The 12,622-nt window shown below is 48.2% G+C and overlaps 3 protein-coding genes across 11 annotated transcripts in view; 2 read left to right on the plus strand and 1 right to left on the minus strand.

Moving 5' to 3' along the window:
- Positions 1-4,978, plus strand: part of LOC120961071 (AP-1 complex subunit gamma-1-like) — a 33,586-nt gene extending 28,608 nt beyond the window's left edge. For all 8 annotated transcript variants that reach the window (XM_040384680.2, XM_040384679.2, XM_040384684.2 and 5 more), the window contains exons 3-9: positions 124-191; positions 279-609; positions 1,038-1,995; positions 2,078-2,276; positions 2,673-2,793; positions 2,867-3,113; positions 3,187-4,978. In XM_040384680.2, the coding sequence (XP_040240614.2) occupies positions 124-191; positions 279-609; positions 1,038-1,995; positions 2,078-2,276; positions 2,673-2,793; positions 2,867-3,113; positions 3,187-3,864 (2,602 nt within the window). In that variant the 3' untranslated portion in view covers positions 3,865-4,978. The remainder of the gene's footprint in view (positions 1-123; positions 192-278; positions 610-1,037; positions 1,996-2,077; positions 2,277-2,672; positions 2,794-2,866; positions 3,114-3,186) is intronic.
- A 97-nt stretch (positions 4,979-5,075) lies between these two features.
- Positions 5,076-6,059, minus strand: LOC120961074 (dynein light chain roadblock-type 2). The gene is made up of 3 exons (XM_040384691.2): positions 5,864-6,059; positions 5,675-5,753; positions 5,076-5,515 (listed from the first exon to the last, which is right to left on the minus strand). Exons 1-3 carry the CDS (start codon positions 5,864-5,866, stop codon positions 5,304-5,306), a joined length of 294 nt encoding a protein of 97 aa, XP_040240625.1. The 5' UTR covers positions 5,867-6,059; the 3' UTR covers positions 5,076-5,303.
- Positions 6,060-6,749: 690 nt separating this feature from the next.
- Positions 6,750-12,600, plus strand: LOC120961072 (glutaminase kidney isoform, mitochondrial). Of its 2 annotated transcripts, XM_040384688.2 has the most exons (4): positions 6,750-7,904; positions 8,395-8,481; positions 10,452-10,548; positions 10,639-12,600. In XM_040384688.2, exons 1-4 carry the CDS (start codon positions 7,729-7,731, stop codon positions 12,235-12,237), a joined length of 1,959 nt encoding a protein of 652 aa, XP_040240622.2. In that variant the 5' UTR covers positions 6,750-7,728; the 3' UTR covers positions 12,238-12,600. The 2 variants fall into 2 exon arrangements, with proteins under 2 accessions (XP_040240622.2, XP_040240623.1); XM_040384689.2 differs by lacking the exons at positions 6,750-7,904; positions 8,395-8,481 and adding an exon at positions 9,586-9,960.
- Positions 12,601-12,622: the final 22 nt, after the last annotated feature.

Here is a 12,622-nt window from a genome sequence, read left to right on the forward strand (position 1 = left end):
GAGAGAGAGTGAGAGAGAAAGCGACGCTGCTGACGATTACTCCCAAAAGGGAGTCACATAAATCTTTCCTTTTTTTTGGTTATTAACTAAATTTGTTTTTTTATTCTTTTTATTCCATTACAGATACAGTCCCGGCTTGACGATCAACAACATCAAACAGGTGATCAATGAAACGATCGAAACCAATATTTGTAAGTACCGCGGGCGGAGCGTGAGTCACTCACCCTATCCAGATCTGTTCCTGAATCTCAATTCTTTGCTTTTCTCTCTCGCCACAGTGCGAAAACCGGCCCCAACGCGGCTGCGAGAGTTGATCCGACAGATCCGTGCCTGCCGGACGGCGGCCGAGGAGCGTGCCGTGGTCAACACAGAATGTGCCTACATCCGAAGTACCTTCCGCGAGACGGACTGCATCTGGAAGTGTCGCAACATGGCGAAGCTGCTGTACATCCACATGCTCGGCTATCCGGCCCACTTTGGCCAGGTGGAGTGCCTGAAGCTGGCCGCCAGCGCCAAGTACACGGACAAGCGGATAGGCTACCTCGGCGCGATGCTGCTGCTTGACGAGCGCACCGATGTGCACGTGCTGCTTACCAACTGCCTTAAAAAGTAGGTTTGATGCGCAACAGCCGGTTTGATAAGGGAAGGAAAACTTTTGCTACTAAAACTGTGTACGCGGGGTGGAAAAGTTGTTCTTTTTGTTGCGCGAAATGGCTCGAAAAAAACGGGAGCGATGATAATTTAACTGTATCGCAAAATCTTAATTTATCTCCCGGTCCCGGATTTAAGCTTTAGCAGGCTTAGTGGCACGAGACGGGGTTGATAATTATCTTGTTAAAAACTTTTGGCCATACAGTTCCCACGACACGGGTTTAGTGGAATAATTAAAAAACTCTCGGGAGAAGCATTAAAGACGGCCCAAACTTTGGAAAAGTCCTGCTGGTTCATGACGTCAATGCATCCTTTTGTGGTGCCTTTTATTTACCTTTCCTTTTGCTTCCTCTTCTTCTCGTCCCACCTTCTTGTGCACCCTCCAGCGATCTCAACAGCCCCACACAGTTCGTCGTCGGCACGGCACTGTGCACGCTGGCCGCCATCGCGTCGCCCGAGATGGCCCGCGACCTGTGCAACGACGTCGAGCGGCTGATCGTGTCGACCAACGCGTTCCTGCGCAAGAAAGCGATCCTCTGTGCCTTCCGGTTTGTGCGCCGCGTCCCCGAGCTGATGGAGGACTATCTGCCCAAGTGTGAGGTGTTTCTGGCGGACAAGAACCACGGCATCCTGATCGCCACCATCACGCTAATTACCGAGATGTGCGAACAGAGTGGACCGGTGCTGCGGTATTTCAAGTCGATCATACCGACGCTGGTGCGCATGCTGAAATCGCTCACCGTTACCGGCTACTCGCCCGAACATCTGGTAAGCGGTGTGAGCGATCCGTTCCTGCAGGTCAAGATACTGCGGCTGCTGCGGGTGCTCGGGCACGGCGATGCCACGCAGTCGGAGATCATGAACGATGTGCTGGCCCAGGTCGCGACCAGTACGGAGACGAGCAAGAACGCTGGCAACGCGATCCTGTACGAAACGGTGCTGACGATCATGAACGTCGAGTCGGAGAACAGTTTGCGCGTGCTGGCGGTTAACATACTGGGGCGGTTTCTGCTGAACAACGACAAAAACATCCGGTTCATTGGGCTACTCACGCTGGTCAAGACGGTGCACAAGGACATGACGGCGGTGCAGCGCCACCGCATTACGATCCTCGAGTGCCTTTCGGACGGCGATCCGTCGATACAGCGGTGCGCGATGGAGCTGTCGTTTACGCTCATCAACACGCAGAACATCGAGATGGTGGTGCGGGAGCTGCTGCGGTACCTCGAGTCGACGGACGCGGAGATGAAGGCGCTCTGCAGCAGCAAGATTGTGCTGGCGGCGGAGACGTACTCGCCCTCGATCCGCTGGCATTTGGATGTGCTGCTGAGGATTCTTACCATTGTAAGGAGGGGTGGTGCAGGCGCGTGTGGCGCATGGGGAGGAAACGCTTTGCTGATAATGTGCCTTCCCTTTTTTTTCGCAGGCTGGCAATAACATCCGAGACGATGTGATCTCGTCCACCATACAGCTCATCTCGAACAGTCCCCAGCACGAGCAGCGTTTCATCACGGACAAGATGTGGGAAGCGATCATGAACATGAACCAGCTCGAGAATCGGCAGCCGCTGGTGCAGGTTGCTGTATGGACGATCGGGGAGTACGGAGAATCGGGTGGGTTCGATGGTAAGTCGCGGGCGGATGATCGTATCATTAATTCACGGGCGTTACTCGCTTGTGACCTTTCCCCTATGGTGGTGGTCAAGGACGTTTATTTACGAAAAAGGATTCCAAAGAGACACCTCCACCAATTAGTACTAATTTGAATTTGCATTAATAATAACGACACCCACCCGAGTGCTCGTTTGTCTGGCACAATACCGATAGTTGTGACTCCATAATTTTGGAGAGACTATCCCCAAATTGGATCAATACACGAACTCACTCAATAATTGGAATGTAACTATCGATTAGTCGGTCTTAAACGGGAATTGCTACGGGATATTATCGGTAAATTGTGTCCGTCCCGAACACCTACTGAATGCTTTCGCCTCCGCTTCCCTTCTTGTGTTTTCATTGCAGAGTTTGAATTAATTGAACACTATCGGCAACTGTTGTGGGCACCGCAGCTTTCAATCACCACCAAGCAGTACATTCTCGTGTCGTTGGCCAAAATCAGCGTACGAATCGATGGCTGTACACCGTAAGATGGAATACACTGGCATACAATAAATTGGGTTTAATTATTAACACCTTTTACATTCACAAACTTTTAGCGAAATTCAAAACATCATCAATGCGTTCCGAGTGCACATGAACATCGATTTGCAGCAGCGGGCGAACGAGTTTTCGCAACTATTTACCAACTACAAACACCTGCGGACCTCGCTGCTCGAGAAGATGCCAAAGCTGAAGCTATCGGAGCTGACCACCTCCGAGTACAATGCTGACTTTGCGTCCGGCGAATCGTCCGAGGGGGAACAGCAGCAACAGGAAGAGCCGGTACCAGCTCCAGAACCATCGGTAAGGATTCTTCCTCTATATACCGTCATTCCTCATTGAATAATAAATTAATTTCTTATCATTATTATCCCAGAATCAAGACATTTTGCTCGATCTTCTGGGCGATTGCTTTAGCAGCGATGGAAACGGCAACAATGCACTCGCCGTCGTGCCGGTTACGCAGCCAGCCGCACCGCAATCCTATCTACAAACGAGCTTTAATCAAACCGGCCTGTCCACAATGAACAACTACAACAATAACGGTCCGATGGCACCCGGCACCGACAGCTTCCTCGATCTGCTTGGTCTTGCCGCAGCGAACCAAACGCAACCGTCACAGCAGCAGACAATCGACTACACACCGGCAACGGCAACAATACCAGCGATCGAAGTTTACCACAAGGACGACATACACATCCGCTTTCTCGTGCACCCGCAGCAAACGACGGTCCACGATCGGGAGGCACCCACAACTACCCCGGCCCGCATCACCGTTCAAACGACCAACGGATCACAGGCGACGATCGAAAAGTTCCTGTTCCAGGCAGCCGTACCGAAAGCGTTCGTGCTGACGCTCCGTGAACCGTCCGGCACGGTAATGCCACCGGGCGGTACGATCATGCAGGATCTGCTGATTGCACGGCAAACGGGCCAGAGCGGCGGTGCTGCGGGTGGGCTGCGCATGAAGGTTCGCTTTTCGTACGAGGTGGAAAACTACTCCATGATGGAACAGATCGATGTGAACGAGTTTCCCAGCGGGTTTCTACGCTAGCAGCCGGTGAAAGGGTAGAAAGAAATGTAGAATGCGCGTGGAAAGTTTAACCTGATTGCCTGCAAGGATCGCCTTTAGTACTTAAGCATCGGAAGACACATAATCGAAACAGTAGCAAGCAAGAGCAAGACAACTGAACACTGTAATAAATTCCTCTATCTACTAGAAAGAACAAATAATGGTACAAACGGAAGCAGGGTTGTTACTACTATTTGATAGCGAAAAACCAATCGTTCATTTGTACAGCTTGATACGTAGCATAAATCTGAACGAACGCAGATAAACCATGAGAAGGATTTTCCCTCTTCCGTTCCTTAATAGTGTACTGTCCTGTATCCCGCTGCTTTACCACTTTATACAGGCCTGGGATTCGTACGACAGTAAATATGTGATCAGAGTGTATTTTATCAGAAAAACATCACCCACCTAACTACTTAATTGTGAATGTGTGTTAAAGTGGACCAACCGTTGGACCAACGACTATCGGAGAACCGCAAGCGTAGTCAAGAGTAGTAATACATATACCCAGAACACTTTCATCAACACACATCGAAAATCTTGTTAAAAAGTTCATCGCATACTTGGATTGGATTGGAGGCCTAGAAGAAGATATCCTTTTACGCACATCTTTCCTGGTTCGGTGTGGCGAAAAGTGGCCGGATATATCATACGAGTAAATGACTGAAAAGCTCAATTACATTTTCTATCACAATACAAAAAAATACACATTTAACGAACAAATACGACAAAAAGTATTTGTCTGGTACTGTTCGCACTCTTCATCTACAATCAACTTTAAGATGTGATTTTAAACTGGAAATTAACTTAAAAGAATGCCGTATATCAATAGAGGAAGGCAGGAAACAAACACCTGGCATAAAGCTAATAGAAAAATAATGTTCTACAATCTTAAGAATAGAGCAAGAAACGGTAGGAATGTACAGTCAACGATGCTTTTAAAAAACCGAGAGATAGTGTGAACAGTCGTACCAAATCGTTCGAATGTATGTGAAGCAAGGTTTTAGAAAACGAGCAACTTTTTCACCGTTTTGTTTTACGTTTTGTTTTCTTTTATAGATGATCTATGAATAATAAAAATGTGTTAAGAAAACCATCTTCATACCTTGTGTTGTGCCTAGTGTGTTGTTGTATGTACTTTATCACGTAGTTGTGAAGCAACATGCAGATAAATTAGTTTAGACAAGGAATGGTTCCTATGGAACAATTACATATCAATTCATTGAGTCTGTATTATGCATCTTTTGCTACATTTAAATTAAATCGTCCCCGGACCAGGACGCACATACACTCAGACAAGCCATTTGAAGCGTTTTTGCCAACACGCACGATAAAATAGAACAAAAGAAGGAAAAATATACGCCAGACGAGCCAGCTGCCTCGCTGTAGCAGCATCACCACCGCGCGCACGCACGAGTACCTCAGTCCGTCGGGTTTTGGATGACGATCAGCAGAAAGTCCTTATCGGGAGCGACCATGATTTCGTGCTTTTTGGACCGCACCCGTAGAAAGGAGAGATCGTTCGACGGATCCAGATCACGGACCACCGACCGGGCCTTGTCTGACAGCTGGCTCATCAACCCAGCGTACTGCACGGTGGACGTGTTGTCGAGGGTACTTTTCACTGGAATACCTGCCGAAAGGGAAGGAAACAAAACGGAAGGTAGGTAAGACATGTTTTGGAAGGATGCCGTTCCGGTATCACCGTGGCACCTGCATACCATACACGGTGCGGTACACCAACAGATGACATCATCGAGGAAGAGCACCGTTAGATGCTCATCCTACGTACCTTCATTGTTGACCACAATCGTTCCTACGACGCCTTTGTGCGATTGGATGCGCTTTAGGGTTTCCTCCACTTCTTGCGACTGGAAAGGAATTGGTGAGATAGAAAGGTAAGTGTAAAACATTGCTCGCTGCTTTTTACACATCATCCGAAAGGTGCGACCGTCGTCAACCTGGGACTGTTTATGTTTACCATTTTCTTCTTTTATTCAACGAAAATACAACGTATGCGCTTCAAGTCCTGCAACCCGTTTTGCTTGATTATCACGGATAACAGCTTTTTTATGGAAACAATCGGTACAAACAGCTGGAAAAACTTTTCTTTTGTAGAAAACTAGCAATTTTCCCCGTCGCGGCGGACTGCGATTCGTTTTGTTTTGACAACCAAACGCAGCGTTACCATGATGACAGCTCAAGTCGCAGAAAGCGTTACGGGCGTTACAGGTGGTGAATATTCAAACAGATCTGTGGTGAATAATAAAAAAAAAGGTAGATAACATATTTAATTGTTTTTATGTTCTATTTTCATATTTAAAACATTAATTATAGCAATTATATTTACAACAAGCTTCCATTAATATATAAAATACATTGACAAATAAGATTGTTCTTTCATGCAGAAACTACAATCATCCATAAGTTGTATTGCGTGGCAAACAACACGTGCTTCAGTGGTAAATTCAAACACAATTGCCATGTGCTACCAGGCGCCAGCATCCTGTATTTGTAGAAGATAAGCGTTCGTTCGCATGCTTTACAGTGGTACTACTAACCGCAACACCTACAACAAATTGCACCACATGGTCCAATTCTTATGTTACTATGCATGGGACTTAAAATACGTAACAAAACATATTTGTTTGCGCTTGAGGAGTTCGTGACTCATCCAATTTGGTACCTTTCTGAGTCAGTCAGTTAGTGTGTCAAGAGAGGACGGTACCGCTCCAGCGGTAGCACATTCCCTGCTCCGGTTGTTGCTCATTTTCATCTCTGAGCGCACCCACCATCAGTGGTACGATAACGATGCCGAAGGGTCGTACGGCTTGTTTACATCTTATATCTCTGCATTGCTCTCCAACTAACTTTATCCGCTCATATCAACGCACCTAACGTGCAAATAGCAAACGCAAGTAACAACAATCATCCCAAACACTTGTACAAGGTTTTACCATGTACCTGTGTTATTTCAAGTTCACCCCGTGTGTCCCTCTGTTTTAATGCTACTACCCACACAACAACTCCGCCTTATGTCTAGAGCTTCAGATGATGCAACGAAGAGCGTTGCTTATGCTCCAGGTCGAGCAGCCTTTAGTTTATCGTAGATTTCGCTAAGGACAGGAGCATCTGAACAGTGCTGAAGCGCAGGTCTGCCATCGCCCACAGACTGTATGTCGACTGTAACGAACGCTGGACACTGAGAGTGGAAGGAAACGCACCAATGAGAGCGAGAGAGAGAGAGAGCATTCGAGCGTTGTTGAGAGAAAATTATTCCACGAGTACTCAGCCAGGACTCGTACCGCGTGTCCTTTTCTGCTCTTCGTTATCAACGACCAGCGGGAGGAACAGAAACGCTGATTACTTCACCAAACGGCTGATTGACAACACGCTCGACTCCAGCTAAAGTGCTTTCGTGAAGGATTTAACGATTGAAAGATTCCCGACATTAAGTGGCGAAGACACGTGAGAGAAATCGATTTGTTGCGCCCGTGACTACTGCTTTGCCATCCATTTACCCGTCAATCAAGGGAAAATCAGTGAAATTAGCAACAACAAAAAACCGAACCCATCGTTCCCCCGATAGAAGAGAGCTGTTTGCGAGTTGTGTCATTTTTTCGGCAGGATCACAATAATCAATACTTACTTGCGACCGCGTAACACTCGCTTGCCCCGAAAACGAAAAGGTTAATAACCTGGTGGGTGGAATGGAAAAAAAGGTTTAAAGTTCGTAACTGTGTCCATCCCAGTGCCTCAGTGCCGTAGTATCTACGTCCAGTACTTGTAACAGTGCAGCAGCGGCTCTACATTGCAAAAGTAACATAGTTAGGCGGAGGTTAAAAGATGAACATCTCTCGTGTATGTGTGAATTTACAAAACTTAACACATCACCTACCGTGTGGGGCTGGTGCGAGCGTGCTGGGATATAGGTCGATTCCGGGCATCCATGCAACCTCCGGCATTGATGTATCATCGCGCGTTCGCCGTGATTTGGCAGCATCCTTCAGCGCCAGACGCAGGTAAACAATGAAACAACAAAAATGTATCGGAAATTCTTTCCCAAAGTGGTCGAACAACACAAGTGGTTGATTAGCAGCAGGTGTGAATGGTTCAAAACTAAGACAAGCAAAACGGTGATGGCGCGTGGTGTCGGAGAAGTGTGATGCTTTTTACCCATGCAGCTGTTTCTAGGGGGCTGCGACAGCTTCAATTGCAGACAGTGGATGTGTGTCTGTTGTATTGGCTTAGTAATTTTAAGTGATTAAAGTAATTTTAAGTGATTCTAATCATGGGAAGTAAGGTAGTCTAAGGAAGGATGGTCTGGATTCTGCGATATCGGATGTAATTAAGTTCCTATTCAAACAGAGTTGACAGAGCGGCTTTGATTACAATTAAATTACAAACAGTCCTTTTAAGATTAAAAATTGAATAAAACTGTTTAACAGTCATTACAATACTAAGCCACAAATTAACGTCCTTCACTTATCGACTCTCATGCTCATTTCACAGATTGTGGACAACGACTGCACGCTCCCAAAGTCAGAAGGCTCACTTCTACAATGTCGACCGTAAGCGACCACCACCGCAGGCAGATGAGTAAGTATATTACTATTTCATTTCGAAAAACAAAACCCACAAAAAAAAACTACTATTTGAAAAACAAAACTTAATGGTAAATACCAAATTCCACTTCGCGTCAGAGTCACGCGCCTACAGCAGCTTCAAACTGGTTCCGTGGTATCCGGGCTATGACGCGCCATGTTTACACCGTCTGGGGTGTATGTTGGGCCACCACCGTGTGCGCTGGGACCACGTTGGGTGTGCCGTCATAATGTTTGCCCAAGTGGCTAAGATTAGAACGCACCCCTATTGCGGTGGCTAGTGTGGTTTATGTTTCATTTTTTTGCTATTTAAATCTATTGGGGCCTATCATCCCATACAAACTCGGTGGCGGATTCACACTACCGTCATAGATAATCGCTTCGGTATGTGTGAGTGTGGTGTACTCATTTACACATACTCCTTTTTCCGTCACGTACAACTTAATGACGTCGAAACGCGTGGCGTGACGTTAGCGGGCTCGAAAATCAACACCAAAAGAACATGGGCTCGTCTTGTGGGCAGTGGGTGTACGGATACGAACCCTTAACCAAAGAGACATGATCTATTTGGCAACAACTTCCTCATGACGATGTGATTCGCCAACAATAGCAAAAAAAGACAGCTACGCAAAACCTACACCACAATGCCCCTTTTTCTAACAACTATTCTCTTCGCATTGTCCCCACGCTGCCCAACCAACTCACGCTAAGCAATGGCATAAATATTGATTCGCCAGTTGTTAGCGGCTACTTGTCAGTTAATACGGATAAGTATTATCCCTCCGTGCAAGCCGCCCGATAGCGCAAACAGCGTCGCTGATCGTCGCGAACGATCAAAACATCCCTTCCCCCACTGCCCCTCCAATCAATGGGTTCGATCTGCAGTTTTCCGCACCATTTCTCTGCTCCTCCGAGGTTGGTAACCGAGACCCGTGGGCAGAGGTTTAATGTAACCGTTTCGATCTGGCAATGCGTCGTAAAATCGTTCGCTAGTAACAAGCCCGCAAAAAGAAGAGATGCTAATGTATCGCTTTGATAGGATATCAATCGACATTCGCTTGTATTTATCACACCTACAACACCCCGGGGATGATCGTTGGCGCTGGCGTGTGGCGAACCAATAAAAAGGCCAACGCGGCGAATCATCTTTTGGTAGTAAACGATCACGCACGGTCGTGGTTGGTGGTCCGAAGGTTTTGAAGACTGTGCAGCAACTCAAAAGGCGAAGAAAGTGATCGGAGTATAGTGGTGACTGTGCGATACGACATAAAATATCGAGCGAAAATTTGGTGAAAGCAAACCTTACTGTCTGAAAAAACGAAGTGAAAACGATGGAGAATCTCATGCAGGACGATGACGCGGTACAGCAGGATCTGTGCGAGGAAACGTTCCAGCAGCTGAATCGTACGAAAAGCAATGAAGTTACTCCCCAGCAAAGGGAAGCTTTTGTGAAGCTGCTGGCCAATTTTGTGAGGTATGCGAAATTACGGAAACGGTGATTGGAAGTGACCACGTGGGAAGGGGTCTTATTCGTGACGTACAAGCATTTAAAACGATTCTTTGTCACTAAATGGGCGTGTCGGAATGCTTGTTTATAGGCCAATGTGTGTGTTTGAGTGTCTTTGCGAAAATATTTGTTTTGTTTTGCTTTGACAACACAAAAGGTATTTTAATCGTTATTTTTATTTGTGCGGCACTTTACCGTAGAATATTAAGGAAATCATTTTCCATGGTGAAAGTGTAAGTAGCTGTCAGTGATTTTCACTAGGCAACTCTTCACTCTTCCGTTATCGATAACGCCAACGTTTCAGTTTTGTTTGCCAACATTCTAACCCTCAAAACATTGGCAGTGTATGAACACAGCCGATTGAAGTCTTTCGTTTTTTGACAAGCAACGAACCTCAACAACATGGCATCCTTCGTTCGCTAAATCAACCTTTTTCCATTTGTTTCCTCTCTCACTAGGCAACGTGATACGGACAAGAAGCACTCCGAGGATCAACTGTTTAACATGTTCAAAAACAAGGAGACGAACACGGTCAACATGGGAAAGTTTCTCGCGGTACGCTCACCAACCATTTACCCCTCTGATCGACAACAGCCGATGTCACTAATCAGCTCAATCACTCTCATTCTCTCTGTGTCCGTGCAGGAATTGCGAACGATCGGCATCCGGCGGACGGATCCCCGCATCCAGGAGCTGATGGACAATCTGAAGCGTGTGCACAAGCTGAACAACTACGAACACGGCTCACCGCACACCCAGCACCTGAACGAGGAAACATTCAAAGCCGTTATCGCCCCGAACATTGTGCTGATCGCGCGCGCATTCCGCCACCAATTCGTCATACCCGACTTCCAGGGCTTCACCAAGGACATCGAGGAAATCTACTGGAAGTGCAAAAGCAACGCCGACGGTAAGGTGGCCAACTACATCCCCCAGCTGTCGCGCGTCAATCCCGACTACTGGGGCGTGAGCGTGTGCACGATCGATGGGCAGCGCTTCTCGATCGGTGACACCTCGGTACCGTTCACGCTGCAAAGCTGCAGCAAGCCGCTAACGTACGCGATCGCGCTCGAGAAGCTGGGAGCGCAGGTGGTCCACCAGTACATTGGGCAGGAGCCGAGCGGCCGCAACTTCAACGAGCTGGTGCTGGACTACGAAAAGAAACCGCACAACCCAATGATCAATGCCGGGGCGATCCTCACCTGCTCCCTGCTCAAGACGCTCGTCCATCCGGAGATGACGCTGGCGGAGAAGTTCGACTACGCGCAGACCTGGTTCAGCCGGATGGCGGGCAACGAGCCGCTCGGGTTCAACAATGCCGTGTTCCTGTCCGAGCGGGAGGCGGCCGATCGGAACTACGCGCTCGGGTTTTACATGCGCGAGCACAAATGCTACCCGGAGAAGGCGAACCTGCGCGAGTGCATGGACTTTTACTTTCAGATCTGCTCGATGGAGGCCACCTGCGATACGCTTTCGGTCGTGGCGGCTACCCTCGCGAACGGTGGCATCTGTCCGCTGACGGAGGAGCGCGTCCTGCAGTCGGAGAACGTGCGCGACGTCCTGTCGCTGATGCATTCCTGCGGCATGTACGACTTTAGCGGTCAGTTCGCGTTCAAAGTGGGCCTGCCAGCTAAGTCGGGCGTGTGCGGCGGCGTGATGCTGGTCATTCCGAACGTGATGGGCATGTTCATGTGGTCTCCGCCGCTCGATCCGCTCGGCAACAGCTGCCGGGGCGTACAGTTCTGCAAGGAGCTGGTGGACGTGTTTAACTTCCATCTGTACGACAACATTAAGCACGGCTCGAACAAGAAGGACCCACGGCGCCACCGGTACGAAACGAAGGGCCTGTCCGTGGTGAATCTACTGTTTTCCGCTGCGATCGGTGACGTCACTGCGCTGCGCCGTCACAAGCTGTCCGGCATGGACATTACGCTGTCGGATTACGATGGCCGAACGGCACTGCATCTGGCCAGTGCGGAGGGACACTACGAGTGTGTTCGGTTTCTGCTGGAGCACTGTGGTGTGCCGCACGATCCGAAAGATCGCTGGGGCAACCGACCGATCGATGAGGCGGAAACGTTCGCCCACGAGGACGTTGTAACGCTGCTGCGCCAGTGGGAGGAGAAGGTACAGAAGGCGCAAACGTGCGAAGCTAGCGAAACCGGATACAACTCCGACCAGGACAGCGATGCGTCCAGTGGCAAAGGGACGAAAGGTCCGGCCGGTTCACCGATGTTGCCCTAAGAGCTACGCCCAAATCACCTGCCCGTGAGGCAAAACGAAACCTACGACAATAATTACTGCACTGCGATAGCGGGAAGGGAGTATCATCCGCCTCATGTGTGTACGGTTTGTTTTTAATGTATCCATCAGCAATTAGGAATATGATCGTTCGTGTACTCTTTCCGGCGTCATCATACTATATCATACTGTGCTTGCGTGTCTGTGTATAGCGTGCATCGGTTTAATTAATGCATGTCAATTATTCTGTATCGATAGCTGTAACAAAACCAGTCAACTAAATAACTAGCGTTTAATTCCTGCCAATCGAATCGAAACCAATAAAGCAAACGACTTCGAAAGGAGACTGCGATTTCGGCTGCAAACGATGGTGGTTTTTTATTGTACC

This window comes from Anopheles coluzzii, chromosome 2 (genome assembly GCF_943734685.1).
Source record: "Anopheles coluzzii chromosome 2, AcolN3, whole genome shotgun sequence".
In the NCBI taxonomy this organism is placed as follows: Eukaryota; Metazoa; Arthropoda; class Insecta; order Diptera; family Culicidae; genus Anopheles; species Anopheles coluzzii.

What these genes read in the sequence shown, in the direction of transcription:
- LOC120961074 (XM_040384691.2), bottom strand. An exon ending in GATTGTGGTCAACAATGAAG is followed by an intron (nt 5,516 to 5,674) that starts GTACGTAGGATG and finishes CCCTTTCGGCAG; the next exon opens with GTATTCCAGTGAAAAGTACC.
- LOC120961072 (XM_040384688.2), top strand. Translation starts at nt 7,729, where the DNA reads ATGAACATCTCTCGTGTATGTGTGAATTTACAAAACTTAACACATCAC. An exon ending in CCACCACCGCAGGCAGATGA is followed by an intron (nt 8,482 to 10,451) that starts GTAAGTATATTA and finishes CTCTCTCACTAG; the next exon opens with GCAACGTGATACGGACAAGA. An exon ending in ACATGGGAAAGTTTCTCGCG is followed by an intron (nt 10,549 to 10,638) that starts GTACGCTCACCA and finishes GTGTCCGTGCAG; the next exon opens with GAATTGCGAACGATCGGCAT.